Genomic DNA, 27,843 nt, shown 5'->3' on the forward strand with positions numbered 1-27,843 from the left:
GTGTCCTTCATAAATAAAAACAAAATTAAAAAAAAGAAAAAAACTAAAATGGTTATGACAGTTATATCTGTATACTTGGAAAAATACACAATAAATAACTTGTCTCCCTCCAGATGTGTTTAATATTCCAACTGTTCTAACACGTTTTTCCAATTCCACATATAATTCTATGACAACATGAACACAACCATGGCTGTTCTGGTTTTAGACCTGACCTGACCGGCCCACTGGTGACTCCACATGTTGTCTGAAGTGAACCCACCTCCTGTACCAGTTAAACTATTACACTAAAACAACATAAAGATAAGACCAATAAAATGTTACATACTTCAGCCTTAGTATATATACTGACATTACCACAAAGCATGCAAAAACCACAACCTAAATATGCCCTAATGAAGATAAGAATTATCATTATTATTATTTGTTTATTTAGCAGACGCCTTTATCCAAGGCGACTTACAGAGACTAGGGTGTGTGAACTATGCATCAGCTGCAGAGTCACTTATAATTACGTCTCACCCGAAATACGGAGCACAAGGAGGTTAAGTGACTTGCTCAGGGTCACACAATGAGGCAGTGGCTGAGGTGGGATTTGAACCAGGGACCTCCTGATTACAAGCCATTTTCTTTAACCACTGGACCACACAGCCTCCTAATGCTCACAAGAAAAGACAAAGAGAGCTAAACATTAGGACTGTTTTAACATCATCTTGATTAAAGTTGAGCGTAGTGGAGGTTGGTTTCTTTAACCACTGGACCACAGAATTGCTGTGAGATGCCTTGTCTTCAGAAATTCAGACTCATTATAATAGTTAAGAAGGAACAACTTTAAAAAGTATATAACACTTGCTATGTGTTTTATATTTCATTCTAAATGTCTATTATGTTCCTGTGGCAGGGTGGAAGCCCTGCCAGAGTAATAAATGGGGGGGGGGGGGGATATTGGGTTGGTTGCCTGGTGCTTCAAAGAGTGTTTCAATTGAAAATGTTTGTATTGTTTAACCTGTTTATTTTGGCCACTGCGCCTATTTGTTAGTTCCTGTGTTTGATTGTTTGTGTCTTTTGTTTGTTAATTGTCTGATTTAATGTGTGTAATGGCGTTCGAACCTGCAGCTTGTGCCTCTGGCTCTACTTTGTGACAGTAACAGACAGAGAGTGATGCTGTCCTTACCACGCGTGGTGCCAGGAAGCAGACCCAGAGGCAGAAAGTGTAAACAGGTTTGTGACGGGATGGATGTAGGGGTGACATCAGGGCAGAAGCAGGAAGGAAAACAAAGGCAAGTACTGCAGGGCAAAAAACGTTTATTTAAATAACAAAAATAAAAGTTTTTTTAACAAAAAAAAAAAACACTGCTCACAGCACACAATAAAAGTTTAAACAAAATAATCACGAACAAGATAATAACTATTCCAGGTCAGGCGGGGCAAATCGCCTCCACTGTTCCTAGATTTATTTTAGTTTTGTTTCTGTCGCTCTCTTTCTCCACTTCCGAACACCCACCCCGAGTGCAGAGAGCTGCAGGCTTATATGCAGGTGACCATCTGCCGATTAGCAACAATTAAACAATTAATTAACTCGGGAGATGGTCACCTTGTGCACAAGGGTTTTTAATGTGGATGGGGCTTCCCATCCACTCTGCCAAACAATACAAAACAATAGCAAAACACGACTCCACCATCATATTTATAAATAAACCAAAACAATAACGACTAATAATAATAATAATAATAATAATAATAATAATACAACAAAACAAATACAAAATAATAAATTGCACAGGGGCGGAGGGGTACCATGTTCTAAAAATAAATAGTACATTTATGGCATGGCTTTGCCCCGCCCCTTTTTCATGAGCAGGGCTCCTAGCCCTGTCACAAGGTTAAACAAAACAATACGAACACTTTCAAATAAACACACCTTGTGGTTTCAGGCTGAGCCACTGCTGTCAATGAAGCACAAAACTCTCCTAAACACCAGCTCACACCAACCAACCTCCACTACGCTCAACTTTAATCAAGATGATGTTAAAACAGTCCTAATGTTGAGCTCTCTTTGTCTTTTCTTGTAAGCATTAGGAGGCTGTGTGGTCCAGTGGTTAAAGAAAAGGGCTTGTAAGCAGGAGGTGCTCGGTTCAAATCCCACCTGAGCCACCAACTCATTGTGTGATCCTGAGCAAGTCACTTAACCTCCTTGGGCTCTGTCTTTCGGGTGAGACGTAGTTGTAAGTGACTCTGCAGCTGATGCATAGTTCACACACCCTAGTCTCTGTAAGTCACCTTGGATAAAGGCGTCTGCTAAATAAACAAATAATAATTAATTGTTCCAAGCCTAAAAGGGGATTGCATACATGCTCTTTTGATCTCCCTGCATAGAATACCTTTTGTTCAGTGTGCTCCAGTCAAGGTGTTACTGTGAGATATCAATAACCAGATATGCATAGGGCCTTTATTAGTTAAGTAATTGATTTTCAACCTTTTTTTTGAACTGTACCTCTTCTGTCTGAACGTTTCAGCTCAAGTACTCCTTTACAATTTCCACTCAACTGAATGGTACCACATTTGCAATAATCTGGATAATCTGATCAAGCAATTTCATTTCTTTCTTGTTTATTTAATATATGATTTACGTCACAACAGTTTGGAACTGACACACTCCTGGTTGAGGACAGAATACCAAACAGTAATTTTAAAACTTTTAATTACAAGTCTTTGGGTGCACAGAATCAAAAGACAGTATTTGAGAATATTTTTATAAACATACATATTCACTTTCTATCCATCAAAGTCATTATAAATAATCCAAAATAGTCCTCACTGTAAAAGTTTGTCACGTTACCATATACTTCCCATCTCAGCATAATTGTGTGCCATTTAAAATGCTGTACTTTATGTAGACTCCTGTGTTTTCTTCCTTCGTTTTGCTTTTGCAAGTGAGAAGTATCAAGATTACTGATTTCCATTACACGAGAGTAGATGTTAAAACTTCATGGTGATTTGAACTCGGCTCTCGCCAAGATAAGCACCAACTAAGACGCAGCTTTACAGTAAACTAATGTGATCCATCTGTGTCTCCATCCATTTGTGTTTCCTTCCATATGATGATGTAGATATCCTTCTGTCTGGTGTTGATGGCTGAAGTGTAATGCTGGCTCCAGGGATCAGCTTATTGCCTCCCTAGCGCATCAGCACACACAACGGCTGCGATGCTGGCTCCGGGGATCAACTGTAGTGCTGTCTCCCCAGCGCATCAGCATGACAACCATCTGGATTGAGCTAAGTAGGGTACATCTCTGGGGTCTTCAAGTGGGCACCTTCCATCCTCGGTGTTACGTCGACTAGCCCACGACACCTCAAGAGGGCTCGACGGTGATTCTGGCGTCCCAGCATCACCCCCCTCCGTCCCCCACTCAACTCAACCCAGCTTACTTACCTGTACATCAGCGTTTCTTTCTTTCTATTGTGCTTGAGATCCCCAGCCAGAATCTTTCCGTTTCAACCACAGCCAGTTGCTGCTCCTCTCTGCTGCTTCAGATATGTTTTGCTTGAGAAACGGTACACAGGAAAATCTGGATGTACTCTATCAAACACCAAAATCAAGCTCCTATGTGAATGTGTTGTAAGATTGTCTGTTCAAGTGACACTCCCCCCCCACATTCATTTCAGTGGTCCTCTGTGAATTCGTTGGTGTTTTTTAAGATTTTGTAACTGATTGAAACTCTTCTCACATTCATTACAGTGGTAAGGTTTTTCTCCTGTGTGAATTCGATGGTGACTTTTAAGATTTTGTAACTGATTGAAACTCTTCTCACATTCATTACAGTGGTAACGTTTCTCTCCTGTGTGAATTTGTTGGTGTTTTTTAAGATTTTGCAACTGATTGAAACTCTTCTCACATTCATTACAGTGGTATGGTTTTTCTCCTGTGTGAATTCGCTGGTGTGTTTTAAGATTTTGTAACTGATTGAAACTCTTCTCACATGCATTACAGTGGTAAGGTTTCTCTCCTGTGTGAATTAGTTGGTGACTTTTAAGCTTTGATAAATACCTGAAAAACTTTCCACAATATGTACAGGGAAATGGAGTCCCTCCTGTGCAATTTCGCTTGTAAGTTTTACGACAGCCTAATTGCCAGGAACTCTTCCCATCTTCAGTAGAACAAGACAAGGTCTTCAAGTTGCCCCGGGTTTCAGAATTGTTCACACACACAGAATGTGCAGTCTCTGTACTCTTCAGTAATCTCAATGTTTTTAAATGCTCTTCTTGTGGTGTCGTCTCTCTGTGTTTCCTGCACTGTGGTTTGACACTGGAAGAGTTTTTGCAGCGGGGTGATGGAGTGGAGTCGTGTTCTCCTTCATCTACTTTAGAAGCTAAATAAAGAGAGACAAAGGTTATTGTACAGCATTCTTACACATTCACTCTTCTGCAGGGCTTCACTTTTGATTGCACTTGGATATGAATGTAGTTTTGATGGTATGATAGAAGGATATTGTGGGAACACCCTAGATCATTTATAGTAAGGCTTTGTTTATACATAATTGGGGGCTCGTGTCTTGAGATAGTATCCAAATACTCACTTGTCTCAAGATAGCTTAAGGCAGTGGTATTCAACTCTGGCCCTCAAGATCCATTCCAGTCCTGGTCTTTATTCCAACCAGGTCCTAAATTAGTTAATTGCCTCTTAGCAGCTTCAATTAACTACATTAGAACCTGCTTGGAGTAAAAACCTGGACTGGATTTGATTGAGGGCCGGAGTTGAGTACCACTGGCTTAAGGATTTATGTTACAATTACTTTATCATAACTTTTATCACCACAGGGGGAGGAAAGGAGATAAACTGGATGCTAGAGATACAGGTCTTTACAAAATAAAGGAAATCACAGGAAAATGAACTTACAGGCTGTAAAATATTGACTGTGCATCATTGGAACAAGCAGCAAATTCCTCTAGACTGAAACGTTATTTGGGACGTGACACAGTGGTAGAGTCAAAGAGAAAACCACCATTGGACGTTGCTGTTTCAAGTACAACTACTGCTACACAGGAAGCAATCCCTGACGACATCCCTGCAATAACATGCTTAGTACAGGAGAAGATGTACTTCCAGCAAATAGACAAGCAATGGAAACCTAAGCAGATTGACAAGCGATGGAAACCCAAACAGATTGACAAGCGATGGAAACCCAAACAGATTGACAAGCGATGGAAACCCAAACAGACTGACAAGCGATGGAAACCCAAACAGATTGACAAGCGATGGAAACCCAAACAGATTGTCAAGCGATGGAAACCCAAACAGATTGTCAAGCGATGGAAACCCAAACAGATTGACAAGCGATGGAAACCCAAACAGATTGACAAGCGATGGAAACCCAAACAGATTGTCAAGCGATGGAAACCCAAACAGATTGTCAAGCGATGGAAACCCAAACAGATTGTCAAGTGATGGAAACCCAAACAGATTGACAAGCGATGGAAACCCAAACAGACTGACAAGCAATGGAAACCCAAACAGGCACCTGTTTGATGTCAAGGTCCACGAGAATCTCCAGAAGCCCCAGACCACGATTTTACTGCAGACTAGTAACTTTGTGGTCACGCCAAAGAAAGCACGTCGTATTGTCGGAGATGGCAATTGTTTTTTTTCCCCACTGTATCTCTTATGTCATGACTGGAACTGAAGAACAATACATCAAAGTCTGAGACAGTGTTGTAAAATGTATGACTCAGGGTATTAATAAAAAGCTTGTATTTAAACACCAGTGCCGTGGATTTGAGTGTTATGTATGAGCCAGGCACCTGGGCCACAGATGCAGAGATTTTGAGTGTCGCAGCCTTTCTAGAAAATGACACAATCAAACGAGCAAGATGGGCTGAGTGGCCTCCTCTCGTTTGTAAACTTTCTTATGTTCTTATGTTATGTTCTTATTTATATAATTTTTTTTCAAATGGACAAACAGAGGCAAAGTGGCTCAAATATGAAGTTAGTTGGCCAAAGAAATGAGCTCTGCAACGTCTACCTGCAAAATCAGTCAGATCATGATATCCCTGCCCAGCGAGCAGCATTCTCACACAGCACCGTGCGTAATGAGAGCGTGTCTGTAAATCAGTCAGATCATGATATCCCTGCCCAGCGAGCAGCATTCTCACACAGCACCGTGCGTTACGAGAGCGTGTCTGTAAATCAGTCAGATCATGATATCCCTGCCCAGCGAGCAGCATTCTCACACAGCACCGTGCGTTACGAGAGCGTGTCTGTAAATCAGTCAGATCATGATATCCCTGCCCAGCGAGCAGCATTCTCACACAGCACCGTGCGTTACGAGAGCGTGTCTGTAAATCAGTCAGATCATGATATCCCTGCCCAGCGAGCAGCATTCTCACACAGCACCGTGCGTTACGAGAGCGTGTCTGTAAATCAGTCAGATCATGATATCCCTGCCCAGCGAGCAGCATTCTCACACAGCACCGTGCATTACGAGAGCGTGTCTGTAAATCAGTCAGATCATGATATCCCTGCCCAGCGAGCAGCATTCTCACACAGCACCGTGCGTTACGAGAGCGTGTCTGTAAATCAGTCAGGCGATATCCCCGCCTGATATCTACCAGACCTTACATTTTATACATTTTAAATAAATTATACACTTATACTCATACATATGGGCAGCAGTGTGGAGTAGTGGTTAGGGCTCTGGACTCTTGACCAGAGAGTCGTGGGTTCAATCCCATGTGGGAGACACTGCTGCTGTACCCTTGAGCAAGGTACTTTACCTAGATTGCTCCAGTAAAAACCCAACTGTATAAATGGGTAATTGTATGTAAAAAAATAATAATAATGTGATATCTGTATAATGTGAAATAATGTATAATGTGTATAACGTCAAATAATGTGATATCTAGTAACAGTTGTAAGTCGCCCTGGATAAGGGCATCTGCTAAGGAATAAATAATAATGATAATGATAATAATAATTTGACCCCCTGCCATTGCAGACATATTAATAGCTGAACATCAGAGTTTAGCTGCTCATTGACTGTTCAGGGAGTTTCAAATCTGTACAATGTCTCACAGCCTAGCAGCTTGTAAATTAGAATGATTTTTTTTTTAAATATTACTACATGTTTTTCACGCAATACAGAACACTGTGAACTTTTTTATTTTTATTTTTACAGTGGAAATTCTCAGACATTCCAGTTTGAATAATCCACCTCTCTCCTTTGTAATACTTTGTAAAAAGACAGTCAGTTCTGATACAAACACTGCAAAGAAACCACTGCATCCCCCATGTGATTGCATTGCTGTACTCCGCTTTACTCACATGCTGTGCTGCTCGTGGACGGCATCGCTCCTTCCTCCTTTCCATCTGCAGCTCTTTCCTGAGGGGGGTGATGTTTCCTCTGAATGGACCCCAGCACAGTGCCCTCTTCTCCAACACTAGAACCAGTGTCTTCAGAGACAGGCTGATTGGGTTTCATGCAGATCTGTTCAGGAGGATAATCTTCACAATGGCTAGATTCAATCTTAACTATATTCTCTAGTGAATTTACTTTATTTTTTTTCAAAACTTCCTCTGTGATGTGAACACAGTCCAGTTCTGGGGCCTCCTCTTTAATGTGGACAGATTCAAGTTCAGGGACCTCTACACCTTCAGCACTTGTCATCTCTTTAATCTCCATGAGACATCCACACCACTCCTGATCAAAGATGTTGTCTTCTGAGTAAACAGCTTCCATCACTGGCCCCTCCTTTGCTTCAATGAAAGAGTGTCTCTCTTCAGTACCTGCGTGAAAAAGATTTGTACAAGTTTTTAACTCTTCCCTTACGGCACAGGATTTTCAAAACTCTACTGATAAAAACAACAGGGTGATATTCCAAGCTGACCTCATTCTGAGGAGGTGGTTGCCACTCAGAGATTTATTAAATCAGAAATCATAGAGATTGACGTCATAGAGAGACGTACACACATCCAGATTTTAAATGAGTCCCAACAATTACCCAAATCCGAGAGGTGAAAATGAGGTTGGGGTCAAACATTGGTAATTCCTGAAGTGTTAGTGTGGATTACCTACAGGGGAGTCAGTATACCGGTTTAGCGGTTTACAACAGATTAGGTGCATTATGGTTTTTACACCATTCTTGTCAAGTTGCACCACAAATATCATTACGGCATACAGTGGTAGGGATGGAGTTCCTATGAACAAAGTGAAGGAAGAGGTCATTTTCATTTGATATTCTTTATTCAACATCCTATACAAAACAAGTCTCAAGTACTTGTCAGCTTTCTCACCTAGACTCTCACTACAACTCACACGTCAAGAACATCATACAACACCAGACAAGTGTAGAAAAATAGAAAACAGCTCTGCAAAAGATATGAAGAAAAGTTACACAGAGATACACGGCTATAGCAGTATAAATGCTATTTTCACTGGCAGTCAAGCATCATTTTTTAAATGTTTAAAAGGTCTGACTTAATGATGGTGTCATTATAATGCTGCCTAATAAAAATAACAGTAATGTAACATTTATCATCTTATTCATACCTTAACTAAATGTAATACAGTCAGATCATTTTTATTTCATGTGAACTGATTACTGTATTTTGATTGAAACTCTTAGCGACACAGAATACAAGTTTAAATGTCTCAACAATAGAGAGACGAGTCACTGCAGAGGGACAGCCTGCTTCCCAAAGGCAGCTTTGTTTAAACAAGTTATTTACAGTTTTTAAAACGTTATAGGTAAGTGAAGAGATATTTTTTGTACAAGCTATAGACGTGCAACAATCATTTGTAACAACATTGGAAGCTTGCTTAAGTAATGCCACGAGAACGCAGAACCCAACAGTGTGGAGTAGTGGTTAGGGCTCTGGACTCTTGACCGGAGGGTCGTGGGTTCAATCCCAGGTGGGGGGACACTGCTGCTGTACCCTTGAGCAAGGTACTTTACCTAGATTGCTCCAGTGAAAACCCAACTGTATAAATGGGTAATTGTATGTAAAAATAATGTGGTATCTTGTAACAATTGTAATTCGTCCTGGATAAGGGCGTCTGCTAAGAAATAAATAATAATAACTATTCAACACAGTTTTGTAAGGGTCTATATATCTGACAGGTTTTAGGAAAGTTATTTTCAAAGTACAGACAGCAAATAGTGTTGTGGTCTGTTATTTAAAACACAAATTCTAACCAAAAATGATAAACAAGGACCATTTTAATTGCATTTTTTTTAAATGTATTTATTTTATGTTGCTTTTTATAAACTCCAATTACTTGCCTTACCTTGAACTCTGATGAATAATCCCTGGTTCTCATTCCTCTGAAAGTCTTGTTCATTGCAGTCGGGGTTCATGTTTCTGAGAGGTTGTTTAATGTCTGCATCTGCAGCGTTCATGCATTCTCGCACCGCTTTCAACTCGCTCTCTGATATTTCCAATCTCAGCTTCAGACTTTCATTCTCTTTCTCCTTTCCAGCCATTTCCATTCGGAATTCAGTGAATTTGCCGCCGACAACTTTTGTGATTTGGCACAAGACGGTGTCTACAGCCGCTTTCACTGCGTGCTCGATGGTAGAGGCGAGCTCGTCTTGAAAGAACGACACGGAGACACTGACGTCCATCTTCACTGGTTTTTAGTTAGATTGGAAAAGTCACATTCAAATATTTTGGAGCAATTCTTCTGGTGTTTTCTCATTAAATAATTATGTTGACAAGTTCGACTTCACTATAGCTACAGCTGGCAATTGCACTCTATTTGAGTTCATAAACAGAAAGTAGTCTTTGTCCTGGAAATCCGTGTAAACGAACAGAAGATACATAAACTATTATTAGCCAAAAAAAACTTCAATGCAACCTAAATAGTCTAAACAGCAGGAGACGCAACATTGTAAATCCACCATCGGCCGCTACAATGTTCCTCAGCGTAAACAAACCACAGCGTTCTGTTTCCTGTACTGAAATGGAAGCGTCACTGGCAGTGGGCGTGACTGGTCGGAGCCGTCGCGTATTATTATTGGCTGCAGAAACACTAAAACCCATCTTGCGAGACTTCGATTGGCTGTCGAAGCGGGGGCGGGGATCGCGATGAGAAGAGGCGGGTATGAAACTGTATTCGGGAGGTCTCCATGTTGGCTCTTACTGCGCTGTTGTTGGTCGTTTGTAGAGTTTTGTTTCGTTGTGGGTCAAACTGTTTTTTAACCGAGCTGTCTTAATTGTAGATACTATCTGAGACGGCTCTGATCCGAAACGGAAGACTTGAAGTAGAATATTTAAAGAAAGAAACAGCAGAAGAGGGGAAAAAATACAGAGGTAATATTAAAGCCGGTTTATTCACTTTGAAATGTAAATGTTAGTGCGGTAAAGTACAGCACACTCTCTGCGTATCCATTTCAAAACGAAACGCTGAACAGCAAAACGAAGCCCGGTTTTAGTTTGATATTCACTTTACAGTGTCGTGACGCTAGCGTGGTGTGGGGTTTGCGATTGGGGCGTATCCGTGGAGGGCTGGCATTTAAACATTTGATACAGCAAACAAATCGGCTGACGAAGATGAATAATGAAAACCAAATAAAAAGTTAAGGAGCAATAGAGATCCTGTTTCAGAAAAGGTCAGATGAGTGTGATGAGGCTTCAGACACAGTTAGGAAGAGGCAAAAATAGATGAGGGATGCGTGCTGTGCTCTAGAATCAACGATGGTGATGTGGGTATTTAACTCAAAACAAAGTAGGACTGTTATATATATATATATATATATATGTATATATATATATATATATATATATATATATATAGCAGACGCCTTTATCCAAGGCAACTTACAGAGACAAGGGTGTGTGAACTATGCATCAGCTGCAGAGTCACTTACAACTACGTCTCACCCAAAAGACGGAGCACAAGGAGGTTAAGTGACTTGCTCAGGGTCACACAATGAGGCAGTGGCTGAGGTGGGATTTGAACCGGGGACCTCCTGGTTACAAGCCCTTTTCTTTAACCACTGGACCACACAGCCTCCTCAGTCTGGTATTTATGGTTTGCCTAATGTAACAAACTTTTCCATGGTGCAGGATTGGAAAGAGTAACAGTCAGTTTTTGGGTTGGTTTGAGTTTATTTATATACAAATTAGAGCACTTTATATATATTGACCAATAACATGATTTCAGTCTCATAGTTTTGTCTTCCTTTGCTTTACTGAGATCAGTCTCATTCAAAACACATTTGAGATGGAAGCCGCTCACATCAGCCCAGAGCTTCCTATTCGATGGGTTGTTTCTGCAGACAGGACTGTTGAGATCAAGGAGGAAGTGACTGAGCTGGGGTGTGACCAGGCCAATGAGCGGATCCTGCAGGAGGAAACGCCACCTTCTAGCATCACTGAGAGAGGTGAGTGAAACTGGAATGCAGATCTATAGAGGGGGGGCTTTATTGAAAGAGGGGAAGAAAGCCTGTGGAATGTATTACATTTGGGGTGGGGGGAGTCATGTCTTCTGTTTGTTACATTATTCTGTAAACGCTCTTTGCATTGTACTTCATCAGAAAGCTTTTGACATTCTCTTTTTAATAGGAGGCTGTGTGGTCCAGTGGTTAAAGAAACGGGCTTGTAACCAGGAGGTCCCCGGTTCAAATCCCACCTCAGCCACTGACTCATTGTGTGACCCTGAGCAAGTCGCTTAACCTCCTTGTGCTCTGTCTTTTGGGTGAGATGTAGTTGTAAGTGACTCTGCAGCTGATGCATAGTTCACACACCCTAGTCTCTGTAAGTCGCCTTGGATAAAGGCGTCTGCTAAATAAACAAATAATAATAATACAGTCAGAGCCACTTTATCGGACGCCTCAGGAGAAGTAAAAATATCCAGCATGAGTGTCTGTCCCATTAAACGAGAGGCATTTGAGACAAGCTTAATCACAATTTTTCTTTACTCCTAAACAAAATGAATTGCTGTTTTTTATTTTATTTATTTCTATATGAAATGATAAATAATTAAATCAGATCTTCTAAGGTGACACGCCAATATTCTTTGCAACAGCAGTCTGAGACACTCAAACTCCTTCAAGAGTTCAACGTGGTTCACTCAGTTTATGCAAGTCACAGCAGAATCACGGAATCACTGCACTGTGCTACACAAACCTCTTGCTCTGAAAAGCGATCTCCGTTCACCATTAGAAAATAGTGTATCCCAATTAAACGAAGTGACATCCCAATTAAATGACATAAATAGCATTGTGAAGAACCATCTCGTGGAGTTGAATCCCATTTAAATAGATCTGTCAGTATACCGACTAGGTTGTGGGTATTGCTGCGATGAGGGAACATAATTCTAAAAATACGAGCAAAAAATAAAGTTTTCATTTAAAATTGTAATAAATAATTCAAAAGTCCACCTCCCTGTAAATTGTTCCATCGGAATGATCAAATGACAAGGGGCTGGCTTTATAAAGGAATCAGGCTAGTAAGTAAGAGTTAAAACTATTGTACAATTTTGTTTCACACAGATCCCAAAGAGAGCCATTCTGTCCCTGAGACTGAAGCACAGGAGGGGCCAAGGATAGAAGCAGTTTACACACTAGAGGAGTCCTTTGACCAGGAGTGGTGTGCAAGTCTAAAGCAGGGTACAGAGCTGACATGTGTTAAAGATGAAGAGGTCCCTCGACTGGAATGTGTTCCTATTAAAGAGGAATTCATAGAACAGGAATGTGTCCCCATCAAAGAGGAAGTTCCTACTGAAAATAATGTCTGTACACTTGAGGAGAACAACAAGCTAGGATCCAGCCTGTGTGATGATTGTCCATCTGAATGTGAACTGGGATTTAAAGGTAATTCCACAATACAAGCAACATTGCAGAAATTAGTTAACGTAGACTCACTGTATTCCGTACCTCACTGTGTTCCGTACAGTTGAACTTTTTATATCAATTATAAATAAGTACATCCAGGTTAGAAATTCAAGTTATGATGTGATGTACAGTTAATTTCCCCGTCTTCCCATTTTTGCCACAGACAAGACAATACTGTTCTTTATTCCTGTACAGGCAAAGTAAGTAACGGTAGTCCGTACAGTACACTTACCAAATAGATCAGGGGGAAACGCATGGTTATGATTACCTCGTTCTTATTGTCTTGTAAAAATTAGTTTGAAACACCTATAATTATTCATTTTGTCATAATACATATTTTAGTATCTTCATATCTCAATTACCTGCTTTGATTTTTAGGATGAGAAAAGACTGCCAGTATACGATCACCCACCTCTTTCAGATATACTGATAGCAGCCATACGCTAGAATTCCTTTCCTGCGAATGACATCACAGAGTTGTAAAACAAACTTTATTGACAAACAGTAATAAACTCAAAATCTATAACTTTTTTAGCAGCTTTTTTAGCAGAGCTGTAATTTTACACCTTAATTACTGGAGGCTGGGATTAAATCAAAACTTTACAGCCAGTTTCAGACCACAGACTAGCAGTAATTTAATCTCTGACTAAATTAACTACTTTAATTTAATTTGACCTAAATTAACATTCAATAAGCTAGTCCAAGATTAGCGCTGATCTGTGTCTGTAAAACCAGCCATTAATGTCTATGGAATTTTTAACATACATTATCTCTTAAACTTTTGTTAGGCTAAGCTTACTTAAGTTATATAAGTTATATCTATGTGATTTGTGTTAAGTTGTTATTATTATTATTATTTATTTATTTCTTAGCAGACACCCTTATCCAGGGCGACTTACAATTGTTACAAGATATCACATTATTTTTACATACAATTACCCATTTATACAGTTGGGTTTTTACTGGAGCAATCTAGGTAAAGTACCTTGCTCAAGGGTACAGCAGCAGTATCCCCCACCTGGGATTGAACCCACGACCCTCCGGTCAGAAGTCCAGAGCCCTGACCACTACTCCACACTGCTGCCCAGCTGCACAGCTACTAAACTATTTTTTTTAAACATGTAAGTTATAATTTTGGAGTTTAGTTTTTGAAACTCTCAAGATGTTATATAAAGTCATCTTAGTGATTTTTATTTATGAATTGTTTTTAGGTGAAATGCAGTCAGGGTCAAGAATGCCAGCTGTTGCAAAGAAAAATAAAAAATATAGAGAAGAAGAGTTAGGAGGAAGTTTGCGTTCTGTAGCAACGAACTACAATGTTCCCCACACTACTCTGCAGGACGACAAAAAGAAGAAAATCAGCAACAAGCAGCACGCCAGCAGTGCCCTCGCCACCTCTGATGAGGCAGCACTGCTCCGTTACCTCTTATGGATGGCAGACCATGGCTTTCCACTCGCACGTCATAAAATCATAAAATGTCTGGCCTTAACCCTTAGCAGTCCATTTATTAAGTGCGTGTCAGGCGCATCAGGTCCAATTTATTTTCACACGCGCAGTTAATTTTAGACGCGCTGTTTAAAAGTATTTTTTTTTCCACAGTCAAATGGGTTTAAAAGGCCCTGCATATCAACAAAGCACTCACTAGGCATCTCCAGCCCCACCCTTTCGTTCGCTATCGCTTTCACATATGCTAAGAAATAAATAATAATAATAATAATAGTCGTACATATCGATCAATCATCTCCTGATCGCTCGTTTTATCACCAAACTCCTCAATAATGCGATCCAAGTCATTATTTTATTATTATAACATCTGTTAAAAGCTCTGCAAATGTCCGTGATATTCTCTGAGCGCTGATGCAGTAGCAGCCAGCTTGTTTCCTTATGGCTGTCGTTATCTGCGGCCAGGGGCAAGTATGACTTTTCATGAGATACGCCCTTTTTTTCGGTTTGTCTCGGCTCCTGTCGCTCCCACTCGGCCATTGAATGGTTTTCTCAGCTTTTTCCGGAGAAAAAACAACTAGAAACCCGTTTTTTGCGTCTTTTTAATGATGTCGGACAGGGTCCGACAATGGACCAGATAGGAATAATTGCAATGTCGGACCAGGTCCGAGATAGGACCGTAAAGGGTTAAATATAATTCAGGCAAGTGGAAGACAAACCCTTGTGAATGTAGACAAGGGTCTGAGTGATAATTGGAGGTCGCGCTTCAGAAACCCTGAAATTTCTTCAAGAATGCCAGAACACCTGGAAAGATCAATAGTCTATGCTGGAACCCCAGAAGCTATAGGAAGCTTCTTCAAAATGTATGAAGACCTGCTCGTCAAAAGCAATTTGCAGGGCAAACCACATTTAATCTATACCTGAGATGAGACAGGATTTGGTGACAAACCCAAGTCACGGGAGCGGGTGCTTTGTTGCAAGGGAAGGAAACCTGTGTACCAGCAGCAGCAGACTACTACAAGGGATCACATCACAGTACACTGCTGCGTTTGTGCTTCTGGCCACTCAATCCCTCCCTTCATTATTTTCCCTCGCTGCCTTCCAAGCACAGCATATGCTTTAGAAGGGCCACCCAAAGCACTGTATGGTGTGTCAGAAAAGGGGTGTATGGATGGTGAGCTCTTCCAGAGATAGCTTCACCATTTTGTGAAATATGCACCTGCTGAAAGGCCCCTAATTTTAATCCTGGATCAGCATGACACCCACGTCTCCAAGCAAGCGGTTGAAATTTGTAGGGATAGTCTCATTGAAATCCTCTGTCTGCCTGGACATATAACACACATACTGCTGCAACAAGTTGCAACATACCTGTCCTTGCTACTGTGGCATCTGCTAGATGTGCACCCACTATCATGCCTGTTTTGAATGCTGTTAGATTTTTCCCTGTTTCTGGTAGACTGTTTGCAGTTGTGCTGCTCCCACAGCTTTATAGTGGTGCTGGGATCACATGTCTCATCAATGGGTGATGCCAAATCCAGTCAGGTTGCTAAGTGTCACCAGAAGAAACATTTCAATACAGCACTTGCATGTAAACCTGATCTTATACTTTTATTCCTCAAAGCAATATTAAGAGGGGTGGAAATCAGTGACTGGTACATGTGAGTGATATTAACCAGAGTGTGTTTATAATCAAAGGGATATTCTCAAACAATGATCCTTATTGACACCCATTATATTCAGCTTGGCAAATTTCAATGTGATGATGATAAAAGGAGGCTGGTATTAACAGGAGTGATATTAAGCGGGTTTGACTGTATTCTCATCAGAGTTCACTCTAGGAGTTGGTCATGGTTATGAGGGGAAGCCCTGCAGAAGAGTGATTGTGTAAGAATGCTTTAAAATAACCGTTGTCTCTTTTTTTCTCAAGCTGCCAAAGGGAATCACAAAGAAGAGAAACCTTATCACTGCACTGAGTGTGGGAAGAGATTTAATCGTTTATCACATCTTAAAATCCACCAGATCAGCCACACAGGAGTGAAACCTCATTGCTGCACTGAGTGTGGGAGGAGTTTCACGAGATTAGGAAGTCTTCAGTCACACCAGCGCATTCACACAGGAGACAAACCCTATGACTGCCGTGAGTGTGGGAGGAGTTTCACTGTGTTACAAAATCTTAAAAGACACCAGCGTGTTCACACAGGAGAGAAACCTTTTCACTGTACTGAGTGTGGGAAGAGATTTAGTCGTTTATCACAGCTTAAAGTCCACCAGCGCGTTCACACAGGAGAGAAACCTCATCACTGCTCTGAGTGTGGGAAGAGTTTCAGGAGATTAGGAAGTCTTCAATCACACCAGCGTATTCACACAGGAGAGAAACCTTATCACTGCTTTGAGTGTGGGAGAAGTTTCACACTGTTACAAAATCTTAAAATCCACCAGCGTGTTCACACAAGAGAGAAACCTTATCACTGCACGGAGTGTGGGAAGAGATTCACACTGTTGAGAAATCTTCAATCACACCAGCGCATTCACACAGGAGAGAAACCCTTTGACTGCGCTGAGTGTGGGAGGAGTTTTGCACGATTAGGAACTCTTCAGTCACACCAGCGCATTCACACAGGAGTTAAACCTTATGACTGCACTGAGTGTGGGAAGAGTTTCACGGTGTTACAAAATCTTAAAAGACACCAGCGCGTTCACACAGGAGAGAAGCCTTATCACTGCACTGAGTGTGGGAGGAGATTCACTCATTTAAGTTCCTTGAAAGTCCACCAGCGGACTCACAAAAAGTGAAATCTGCAGTTTGAAGAGTTTTTTTTATCAAACCTTAAAAAAAGACACCATCAAATTCACATGAAAGTCTTATTCCTGCAATGAATGCGGGAAGTAGTTCAGTCAGTTACTGGGTCTTGAAGGGCACAACAGAATTTCAGACAATTGAGGACACCTAAACACCAACAGTACATTCGACTAAAATACAGAAATATTTAGTGAACACAAAATAATAAAATTGCTTAATAAATTAGGTTACTCCTAATTACTTCAGATCAAAAACTTATACTCACAGATGGAAAATATGAATTACCACATCTTGTTTGGACCAGGGGCGCCGCCACCACAGGCACCTGGTGGGTCATGACCCCTGCACTTTTCCTGGGGAGGGGGAGTATATAGTTTGGCCACTGACTCATTGTGTGACCCTGAGCAAGTCACTTAACCTCCTTGTGCTCCGTCTTTCGGGTGAGACGTAGTTGTAAGTGACTCTGCAGCTGATGCATAGTTCACACACCCTAGTCTCTGTAAGTCACCTTGGATAAAGGTGTCTGCTAAATAAACAATATATATATATATATATATATATATATATATATATATATATATATATATATATATATATATATATATTTGGGCAGCTGGCTCTTTGAACTTATATATACATATGTGTATTTTTTTCTGTAGACCTTACAGTTCTAGAATTTAAAATAATTGATATCAATGTGAGAAGAAAATACTAATCGATTCAGATGTAAACAGAGAGAGAAGGTAGCATGTAAGGGTTTGCATGACCACGTTTGTTTTACTGTTAAGAACCAGATGTGTGATTTTACCCTCCTGTATGCCATACCTGTAGTAGTAGAAACTCAGGATAAAGTGTTTTACATTGACCTCTATAGAAGGTTACTAGATGTAAGAGCTGCCCTTGTGTTTTGCAACATACAATATTAAATGAAGGGTCTTTATGCACAGGTATATTCCTCCAGCATTAGTCTACTGCCCCCCCCCCCCCCCCACACACACATTTTTCTATCCATGACGGCACCTCTGGTTCGGATCATTCATCATCTTGTTGACCATTCGGATTATGTTACCTCACATTAGTAATCTATAAAACAGATTGTAATTGTGTCTGCGAGATTCCAGTTTTGTCTCATGCATGGCTGAGTTTCTAAGTTTGGACATTAGGAATATTACATGTAACTCCCAGCTACTGACCAAGTCTCCAGCTATTTCAAGTCAATGATAAGCTTTGGTCAATTCTTCACACCTCAGACATTGTTTTGTCGTTGACAATGGAACTGTTTGTGAAATTTGACCTATTTAAAATAAAAATTGTAATTATAGATTTGTTATGACTTTGGCGTTATGTTTATTTGAATAAAACATAGGCGAAATCTCAGTTTTTTGCAAAAATTATGAGAAATCCACAGAAGGGTTTAATTATTCTGGGGTATAAAAGGTTAAATGCAGTGTTTTGGCTGTGCAGATGTTTGATATGATGTGCTTGAATAAAACGTTTGAGTCGTATCTGATTGTCTTTCATGTTAATATTGATGTTGTTTAAAATTTAACCGTCATAATGACTCCCTGGCGGTGGTTTTAGGTAGGAGTAAGTGTTAAACCTGTCAAATCAACAGAGCTTGTTCAGCTGAACAAGTTAGAATCTGCCGGAGCCCAAACTGTGTTAGATCCCATTGGGATTGAAGACTCTACAGACCAAGCACGCAGACTGTGTTATTGGATTCCTTCGGGAATCGAAGATGTCATTGTGGAAGAAGAGAACGAGAGGAAAATTAAAGGGACAGTTCTCAACAAGCAGGCTGTTTGTCCAGGCATTAAGGATTGTTTAAGGTAACCTTTGATCTGCATCTTGTAGTTTACTTTCAATTTAGCTATGTTAAAACTAAGTGAATAACTAATTAAGTTACATTTAAGCTGTGCATAACATTAAGAGTAAACAGTAATTAGATTAACTCATGTATTTACATGAAGAGCTCAGCTTTCTGTGCAGAACTAGTTCATCAGAAACTAGATTGATGACTTTCCAGTTAGTTTACATTCCCCATTCTAGTTCCAGGCAGGCAGAACATTGCTTTAATTACTGGCTTTATTGTATTCTACACTCTGGAAGAATGTAGTAAACTAACACAGACACCAAGAAGAAGAGATTATATTGTAGCGTCAAACTGAACAGGATTGTGTCTCTCTGTCTGTCTATAGTATAAGAAAACTATAGTTCTTCATTTCCAGGCAACTGAATAAGTGCTACTAATGATATTATTATTATTAGTTTATTTAGCAGACGCCTTTATCCAAGACGACTTACAGAGACTAGGGTTTGTGAACGATGCATCAGCTGCAGAGTCACTTACAACTACGTCTCACCCGAAAGACGGAGCACAAGGAGGTGAAGTGACTTGCTCAGGGTCACACAATGAGTCAGTGGCTGAGGTTGTCCTGGAAGAAAACTTGCTTCCTTCTGCTCTGACAATGTTCCCCAACTCTGAGGATTGGTTTTTCCAGCAGGACAATGCTCCATGCCACACAGCCAGGTCAATCAAGGTGTGGATGGAGGACCACCAGATCAAGACCCTGTCATGGCCAGCCCAATCTCCAGACCTGAACCCCATTGAAAACCTCTGGAATGTGATCAAGAGGAAGATGGATGGTCACAAGCCATCAAACAAAGCCGAGCTGCTTGAATTTTTGCGCCAGGAGTGGCATAAAGTCACCCAACATCAATGTGAAAGACTGGTGGAGAGCATGCCAAGACGCATGAAAGCTGTGCTTGAAAATCAGGGTCATTCCACCAAATATTGATTTCTGAACTCTTCCTAAGTTAAAACATTAGTATTGTGTTGTTTAAAAATGAATATGAACTTATTTTCTTTATTCATTATTCGAGGTCTGACAACACTGCATCTTTTTTGTTATTTTGACCAGTTGTCATTTTCTGCAAATAAATGCTCTAAATGACAATATTTTTATTTGGAATTTGGGAGAAATGTTGTCAGTAGTCTATAGAATAAAACAAAAATGTTCATTTTACCCAAACACATACCTATAAATAGTAAAACCAGAGAAACTGATAATTTTGCAGTGGTCTCTTAATTTTTTCCAGAGCTGTATATTTTTTTTGTTTTGGTTTTTAGTACACAGTCGTATTTGTAATGTTTAAAGTAAAATGGTACGTTTGTTTATATTATTGATTGATGGCACTCTGGTGAGCTTGTAACTTCCATCGAATTTGAAAGAGTACTAATAAATACTAACTGTATTAACTAACTGTTATTCAATAGTACTGTGTATATTATAATGTGGCGCGGGGGGCACGCCATTTTAGCTTTTTATTTTAATTGTGGAATAACGTGGATAATGTCTTTCTTTCTTTCTTTGAGGAAAAATTAGGGTCCCTGGTAATTACTAAACATTCCCCTGAAATACGAATCAATCAATCAGTCCTTTTCTTTAATCAAGTAAAAACCCTTGAGAACAAATTGTCATTTGCAAGCCTAGTACCAGACTGTGCCTTTTAGAAAGTGCTACGTTTGTAGCCCAAATACGCTACAATGCAACGTGCGTCATATCCACAGATATTGATGCGTGTTATTGTTACAGAGTTTAGCAACAGTGATGTTAACACTACTGGTTATGTATTATAGAGTTTTGTATTTTGGTTTAAAATATCGTTCATACTTTTAAACTATTCAAAACATATACAAATGTAACACCCGCGCAAATGCCCCAAACTAGCCCAAAAATTAGGCGCCCGACCAAAGCCATTTTTCATGCACAAAATAAATACAAAAATAGAAACACTGGCATTTCAGATCCAATAGCGTATTGCTTAATAAAACACAACGCAATAGGAGCCACCATGGCGAGCTGCGGGACCCAGTTTCATAACCGCCTCTTCTACAGGGAGGTCAGCCAATCAGCTTCGCAAGCTGGGTTTATGGCGTTTCTGCAGCCAATAATACGCGTCGTTTCCAACTACGTCTCCCACGCTCATTTCATTACAGGAAGTAGAACAGTTTGCTTTGTTTACGCTGGGGGAGTGAGATGCTGTTTAAAGGATTTCTGTTGAATTGAAATGTTTCCTGATGGTTTAGTACACGCATTGAGTTCTGAGACAATTCTGTTTTATTTAAGAACTCAGACAGAGATGTTTAACTTATCAATATGATTCTTGACTGAGAAAACAAACGCGTTTTAGTAAAACGACTCTTTTATTTTTTAATCACACCAGAAGAAATGTGGAATGTATATGAATGTGAATTCTCCAGGGGAAAATACATACATTAAAATCAAAGAGGATTCCTGCTAAACGAGTCTCAAACTAAAACCAGTGAAGATGGATGTCAGTGTCTCCGTGTCGTTCTTTCAAGACGAGCTCGCCTCTACCATCGAGCACGCAGTGAAAGCGGCTGTAGACACCGTCTTGTGCCAAATCACAAAAGTTGTCGGCGGCAAATTCACTGAATTCCGAATGGAAATGGCTGGAAAGGAGAAAGAGAATGAAAGTCTGAAGCTGAGATTGGAAATATCAGAGAGCGAGTTGAAAGCAGTGCGGGAATGCATGAACGCTGCAGATGCAGACATTAAACAACCTCTCAGAAACATGAACCCCGACTGCAATGAACAAGACTTTCAGAGGAACGAGAACCAGGGATTATTTCAAGGTAAGATTTTTTTTTTTAATGGTATTGCTTGGTCAACTCTAAATAATCTGTTAGTACATTTTATTGACGAGGTCTTGGTTAGCATTATTCTTCAGGGGGAATGGGGAGGGGGGAGAGAGGCTCCAAAAAATCACCCCAAGATATTTTTAGATAGATGTTGATGAGTTCTACAAGAATCAAGTAAAGCATTTTGGTGTCCGCAGATTTTGGATTTTTGCCAGATGTTTGGTTGCATTTGTCTACACTCAAGCATTGCTTATGGCCTCTTTGGTGAGGCTAAAGTACCACCTAGCCCTGACCAAACGGCCGTTACTCTTCAATATTGCATTGTCTGGGGTTCGAGCTAAAGGAAAAAGTGACAGGGTGTGCTTCCAGTGGCACTCGCTTGGAGCTGAGGGGTTATGAACTTGCGTGTGGGACTTAGATTTCTTTGTTAGTGACACATTTGAAACTACAGCTGGTAATACACTTGGTTTGTGTGGGCAAGCACATACTCTGTGTTGTAATTCCCGCTGTGGAGAACTGGAAAACATGGACCCGGGTACGTCCTGGACTGGAGCGGACTGAAGGACTGAACATTATACTGAGTAGAGACCCTGTCATGTGACCTCCTGTGTACTCTAGGAACCTGGCTAGTAAGTAATAGTTCTAATTGTGTACAATTTTCTTTCACACAGATCCCAAAAAGAGCCATGCTGTACCTAAATTTGAAGCACAGGAGGGGCCAAGGATAGAAGCAGCTTACACACTAGATGAGTCCTTTGACCAGGAGTGGTGTGCAAGTCTAAAGCAGGTTACAGAGATGACATTTGATAAAGATGAAGAGGTCCCTCGACTGGAATGTGTTCCTATTAAAGAGGAATTCTTAGAACAGGAATGTCTCCCCATCACAGAGGAAGATCCTACTGAAAATGTCTGTACATTTGAGGAGAACAACCAGCTGGGATCCAGCCTGTATGATGATTGTCCACCTGAATGTGAACTGGGATTTAGAGGTAATTCTACAAAACAAGAAACATTGAGCTAACTATTAACCTTACAGAAATGAATTACTAAACTATAGAAGTGTGCTGGATTTATATTTTTGCTCATTTCACCTCAATTTTATCTAGGGAGGCTGCCCAACCACTATGTCAATGGTTTACAACATACCTGTCCTTGCTACTGTGGCATCTGCTAGATGTGCACCCGCTGTCATGCCTGTTTTGAATGCTGTTAGATCTTTGCATGTCCCTGTTTCTGGTAGACTGTTTGCAGTTGTGCTGCTCCCTCAGCTTTATAGTGGTGCTGGGATCACATGACTCATCAATGGGTGATGCCAAATCCAGTCAGGTTGCTAAGTGTCACCAGAAGAAACATTTCAATACAGCACTTGCATGTAAACCTGATCTTATACTTTTATTCCTCAAAGCGATATTAAGAGAGGTGGAAATCAGTGACTGGTACATGTGAGTGATATTAACCAGAGTGTGTTAATAATCAGTGATTTATAGCAAGGTAGCGACAGGAAAGAGACTTACAAACTGCAGTGAAAAACGCAAACGCACTAGCCGCATTCTCACGTCATCCCTGCCAACCACCATGTGATGATAATAAAAGGAGGCTGGTATTAACAGGAGTGATATTAAGTGGGTTTGACTGTATTCTCATCAGAGTTCACTCTAGGAGTTGGTCATGGTTATGAGGGGAAGCCCTGCAGAAGAGTGAATGTGTAAGAATGCTATACAATAACCTTTGTCTCTCTTTTTTTTCATTAGCGGCTAAAGGGAATCACACAAGAGGGAAACCATTTCCCTGTGCTGATTGTGGGAAGAGATTCATTAATTTATCGCAGCTTAAAAGACACCAGCGCATTCACACAGGAGAGAAACCTTATCACTGCACGGAGTGTGGGAAGAGATTCACGCTGTTGCAAAATCTTAAAAGGCACTGGCGCAGTCACACAGGAGAGAAACCTTATCACTGCGCTGAATGTGAAAAGAGATTCAGTCGTTTATCGCACCTTCAAAGACACCAGCGCATTCACACAAGATAGATACCTTATACCTGTACGGAGTGTGGGATGAGTTTAACATATTTCAGCTCCTCTAAAAATCCACCAGCGGACTCACAAAACAGAGAAATCTGCAGGGAATGTTTGAAGACTTTCCGTCATTTATCAAACCTTGAAAGACAGCATCAAATTCACATGTGGGTGAAGCCCTATCCCTGCACTGAATGTTCAGTCAGTTACTGGCTCATGAAGGACACAAGAGAATTCACATAATTTCAGCCACTTGAGGACACCTCAACACCAGAACTATATGTGACTAAAATACAGAAATATTTACTGAAAACAAAAGAATATACTTGCTTGATTAAATTGTGTTACTCCTAAACACTTCAGATCAAAACCTTACACTCCCAGATGGAAGATATGAACTACTACATCTTGTTGACCATTTGCATCTTGTTACGTCACATTAGTAATCTATGAAATAGATTGTAATTGTGTCTGCAAGATTCCACTTTTCTATTAGTTTGAACATTAGGATTATTATCTGTAACTCCTCACTAGTGACCAAGTCTCCAGCTCTTTCAAAGTCAATGCTAAGCTTTGGTCAATTCTGAATTTCACACCTCAAACATAGTTTTGTTGTTGGCAGGTTCTGACTGCAATATAACACCTCCGATATGTATGGTTTTACAATGGAAATCGAAAAACTGATTTTCATCAGTAACCTGAGAATGAAGGCCAAATGTGCATACTTTGTAAATGTCCTCTTGTAGAATTTTAATTCAAATAATTAAGTGTTTTATTTTGATCACATCTAGGGGACACTGAAAAGGACAATGTCTTTTTTTTTTTTTTTTATAAAAAAATTTAGTCGTCGCCAATTATTTTTACCCCGGTTTTCACCCCAATTTAGCATGCCCAATTATTATCTGTATCCCCGGCTCACCGCTCGCAACCCCCCCCGCCGACTCGGGAAACGGAGGCTGGAACACGCGTCCTCCGAAACGTGCTCCTTCCAAGCCGTCATTTTTTGCACTGCAGATCCACAGCAACGCCACCAGACCTATAGTGCCGGAGGACAACACAGATCTGGCGGCTCCGCTGCAGAGCCACAGGCGCTCTATCGGCCACAGGGGTCGCTGATGCGCGGTGAGCCGTGGATTCCCCTGCCGACCTAAGCCCTCCCTACCCGGGCAGCGCTCAGCTAATTGTGCGTCGCCCCCTAGGAACTCTCGGTCACGGTCAGCTGTGACATAGCCTGGATTCGAACCTGCGATCTCCAGGCTATAGGGCACATCCTGCGAGGAGTGCCTTTACTGGATGCGCCACTCGGGAGCCCCCTGAAAAGGACAATGTCTTAAATTGTAGTATACAACTCACTGGACAAATTATCCCCATTGTGTCTACTTATAGGATTTGTAAGGCATTACCAAAGAAAATTATGGATTACAGGTGAAAACCTACATTTTTTGTCTGTAGTCTGTTCGCTGGTTACAAAACTTGATGGGAAATGGATGGAGTCATTTCAATTTTTACATTTTTGTAAAGCAGACTATGTGAGGCTCAGGATAAGTGCAAGCAGCTCATTTTATCATCACTCTATTTTGGAAGATGGATAGTGTTTGCAACGGCACTGACTCCCAGTACGTCCGACACTGAGATTTCATATATTTTTTTTTAGTTTGCTCCTGCTTTAAGAATAAAATCCAGTCGGTTCATTGGAGCCACAAGCAAGCCACTCTCTACACGTCATGTGCTTGGATTTCCACAGAACCCGGAGGAGAGCATTGTTATCGTGTCCCACGATCTGAATCGCACCAAACTGAGCGTGTGCACCTTCGTGACCCATATCAGTAGGGCAGCAGTGTGGAGTAGTGGGTAGGGCTCTGGACTCTTGACCGGAGGGTTGTTGGTTCAATCCCAGGTGGGGGACACTGCTGCTGTACCCATGAGCAAGGTACTTTACCTAGATTGCTCCAGTAAAAACCCAACTGTATAAATGGGTAATTGTATGTAAAAATAATGTGATATCTTGTAACAATTGTAAGTCGCCCTGGATAAGGGCGTCTGCTAAGAAATAAATAATAGTAATATCCATGAATAACTGAAGAGCAAATGCCCTGCAATCGAAGACATCAAGATGTTTTCAGATGGGGCTAGCTCCCAATTTAAACAGCGGTTCCTCTTCTCAAACCTGTATTTGTCAATGCCATGTGCCCATCATACTCCTGACCACATTATCTATGGAATTAGGAAGATGGAAGCTCCAATAGTTGCAGGAAATAAGGCTCTACGTTATCCTTAGGTCACCCAAAATACTCATCAGGCTACTATGCTGTTTATCATGTTCATATCCTGCATGCAATACTGTAAGAATAAAATAGTGAATTTGGGGCATTTTTAATACATCTTGTGAGTTTTCATTTCTATCTTCACATTGCTCTAGTTACACCTCATTTCAAAATATGAAAATGAAGTAATTAAGGCCTATTACTGTATTACTAGCACTTATTAATAGAGAGTATCTACTGTAGCTGCACCAAAGGTTTGATACATAGAATCAATCACTTTCTTCAAATGTAACCCTTCCATTGAAAGCTTAAGTAGTTTTATGAAAACTGGAAAATATTTGTTGTTTTTCAGTTTAAGTTAGGTCTGACACTAAGAAAACGTATGAACGATACCGAAGACAAACAATCCTATTTGAGAACCAATACATACAATTTGAAATACTTAATCTACAATTCATTACCTTAAAGGGTACATCATTTTATTGTGTTACATGTCCCCATGTGTTGCTACAACTGTTTACGTAAGGTGTGTGTATTGTTTAAATTTTACATTTTGACCACTTTTTTAAACTTTTAAATTGCATTCCCTACTTCAAGATGGCTTCCCATGTACCCGCATCAACCTCTCAGAACTACATTTCCCATCATCCTCCTGTTTCACATATGTAACTGAGATGGATTTACCAGTGAGCAGGAGGATGATGGGAAATGTAGTTCTGAGAGGTCCATGTGGGTTGCTTGTGTGGGGGTGGGAATGGTTTAAAACCCCAACATCACATGTCCTTGCTTTTGTGGCAGTGAGTTCAGCCCTAACTGATGCATTAACATCATTTTTTGCAATGAATTTCCTTGCTTTGTTGAGGAGTTTTCATTTTCATTATAAACTACAGTTCTTGTGTGGAGGTGTTCCATACAGGACTGCTGCATTTCACCACATTGTATTAGACATGTTAATGCAAACTCATTAAATTAGTAAAACAATGTTGATCGTTTGTATCTACATAGTTTTTGAAATCTATGATGCATTATTGTAAGGTAAGTAATGAAGTGTCTGTTATGATGGGTTGACACGAGACAACAAAAGTGACTTAATGTAACGTAGTAGCCCGCTGTCAGTTTAAACAGGTTCATGCCTCTTATGTCCATAAAAACCTCTTTAATTGTCATCTATTAATGAAACATTTATAATGCAATCTTCATTAACAGTAAAATAAAAAGAAGTCATTAACATTATATATATATATATATATATATATATATATATATATATATATATATATATATATATATATATATATTTACAATTGAGAGCAAGAATTTAACATATTACTCATTCTTCACTAACTTTTTAAAAAGTGATTCTATTAAATGTATTGTTAAACTGCAAGAACAACTGGACTGTACTTTAGAGTGCAGTTCCAATGGGATGTTACTACATTGTGGTGTTAAACTGCAGTTACAATGATTATTACAGTCTGGTGTAAAACTGAAATTGCAATGTTATCATATTACCGTCTAGTGTTAAACTGCAGTTGCAATGTGCTTCTATTAAATGTAATCCTGCATTTACAATGTGACGTTGAAAATGTCACAACAAATTGTGTCTAGAGAGGGCAACTTGTGCATTTTTTGTTATAAAATAAACTCTGCATCCCTTAACGCTTTTCTTAATATGAGAATATTTCCAAATAGAAAGGATTTAACTAATGAAAAGAACAAACAAGTAACGCTAGACAATCAGGCCAGTGTTTTAATCTGGAAACCGGTATACAACTCGACATATATTTTCAAACACTAATTTTCTAACAAGTGCATCAAAAC

The 27,843-nt window shown here is 40.2% G+C and overlaps 4 protein-coding genes across 5 annotated transcripts in view; 3 read left to right on the top strand and 1 right to left on the bottom strand.

Annotated features, from left to right (window-relative positions):
* The window catches only part of LOC117967216 (zinc finger protein 436-like), a 151,352-nt gene that overhangs the window by 19,312 nt on the left and 104,197 nt on the right, over window positions 1-27,843 (top strand). Inside the window, exon 1 of the mRNA XM_059017664.1 lies at window positions 10,195-10,306. The gene's annotated coding sequence lies outside the window, so the exon portion shown is untranslated. Of the gene's footprint in view, window positions 10,307-27,843 lie in introns of the transcript that reaches the window.
* Window positions 981-27,843, bottom strand: part of LOC117407669 (zinc finger protein 436-like) — a 179,206-nt gene continuing 152,343 nt past the window's right edge. The window contains exons 1-3 of one of the 2 annotated variants that reach the window (XM_059017676.1): window positions 9,282-10,049; window positions 7,319-7,780; window positions 981-4,370 (exon numbers count right to left, since the gene is read on the bottom strand). In XM_059017676.1, coding sequence (XP_058873659.1) covers window positions 3,658-4,370; window positions 7,319-7,780; window positions 9,282-9,618 — 1,512 coding nt within the window. In that variant the 5' untranslated portion in view covers window positions 9,619-10,049 and the 3' untranslated portion in view covers window positions 981-3,657. Of the gene's footprint in view, window positions 4,371-7,318; window positions 7,781-9,281; window positions 10,050-27,843 lie in introns of those variants that run through there. The other variant, XM_059017677.1, reaches the window with a different exon arrangement.
* On the top strand, window positions 10,235-17,571 carry LOC117407643 (zinc finger protein 501-like). The gene is made up of 4 exons (XM_059017782.1): window positions 10,235-10,306; window positions 11,198-11,379; window positions 12,490-12,810; window positions 16,203-17,571. The coding sequence occupies exons 2-4, from the start codon at window positions 11,220-11,222 to the stop codon at window positions 17,066-17,068; spliced, it is 1,347 nt and encodes a 448-aa protein (XP_058873765.1). The 5' UTR covers window positions 10,235-10,306; window positions 11,198-11,219; the 3' UTR covers window positions 17,069-17,571.
* On the top strand, window positions 21,073-27,233 carry LOC131724869 (zinc finger and SCAN domain-containing protein 2-like). The gene is made up of 3 exons (XM_059017849.1): window positions 21,073-21,735; window positions 22,413-22,730; window positions 23,493-27,233. Exons 1-3 carry the CDS (start codon window positions 21,408-21,410, stop codon window positions 23,768-23,770), a joined length of 924 nt encoding a protein of 307 aa, XP_058873832.1. The 5' UTR covers window positions 21,073-21,407; the 3' UTR covers window positions 23,771-27,233.

This window comes from Acipenser ruthenus, chromosome 57, assembly GCF_902713425.1.
Source record: "Acipenser ruthenus chromosome 57, fAciRut3.2 maternal haplotype, whole genome shotgun sequence".
In the NCBI taxonomy this organism is placed as follows: domain Eukaryota; kingdom Metazoa; phylum Chordata; class Actinopteri; order Acipenseriformes; family Acipenseridae; genus Acipenser; species Acipenser ruthenus.

Coding starts and splice junctions, on each gene's coding strand:
- LOC117407643 (XM_059017782.1), top strand. CDS start 11,220: ATGGAAGCCGCTCACATCAGCCCAGAGCTTCCTATTCGATGGGTTGTT. Junction 11,380..12,489: donor TTCTAGCATCACTGAGAGAG/GTGAGTGAAACT, acceptor TGTTTCACACAG/ATCCCAAAGAGAGCCATTCT. Junction 12,811..16,202: donor ATGTGAACTGGGATTTAAAG/GTAATTCCACAA, acceptor TTTTTTCTCAAG/CTGCCAAAGGGAATCACAAA.
- LOC131724869 (XM_059017849.1), top strand. CDS start 21,408: ATGGATGTCAGTGTCTCCGTGTCGTTCTTTCAAGACGAGCTCGCCTCT. Junction 21,736..22,412: donor GAACCAGGGATTATTTCAAG/GTAAGATTTTTT, acceptor TCTTTCACACAG/ATCCCAAAAAGAGCCATGCT. Junction 22,731..23,492: donor ATGTGAACTGGGATTTAGAG/GTAATTCTACAA, acceptor TTTTTTCATTAG/CGGCTAAAGGGAATCACACA.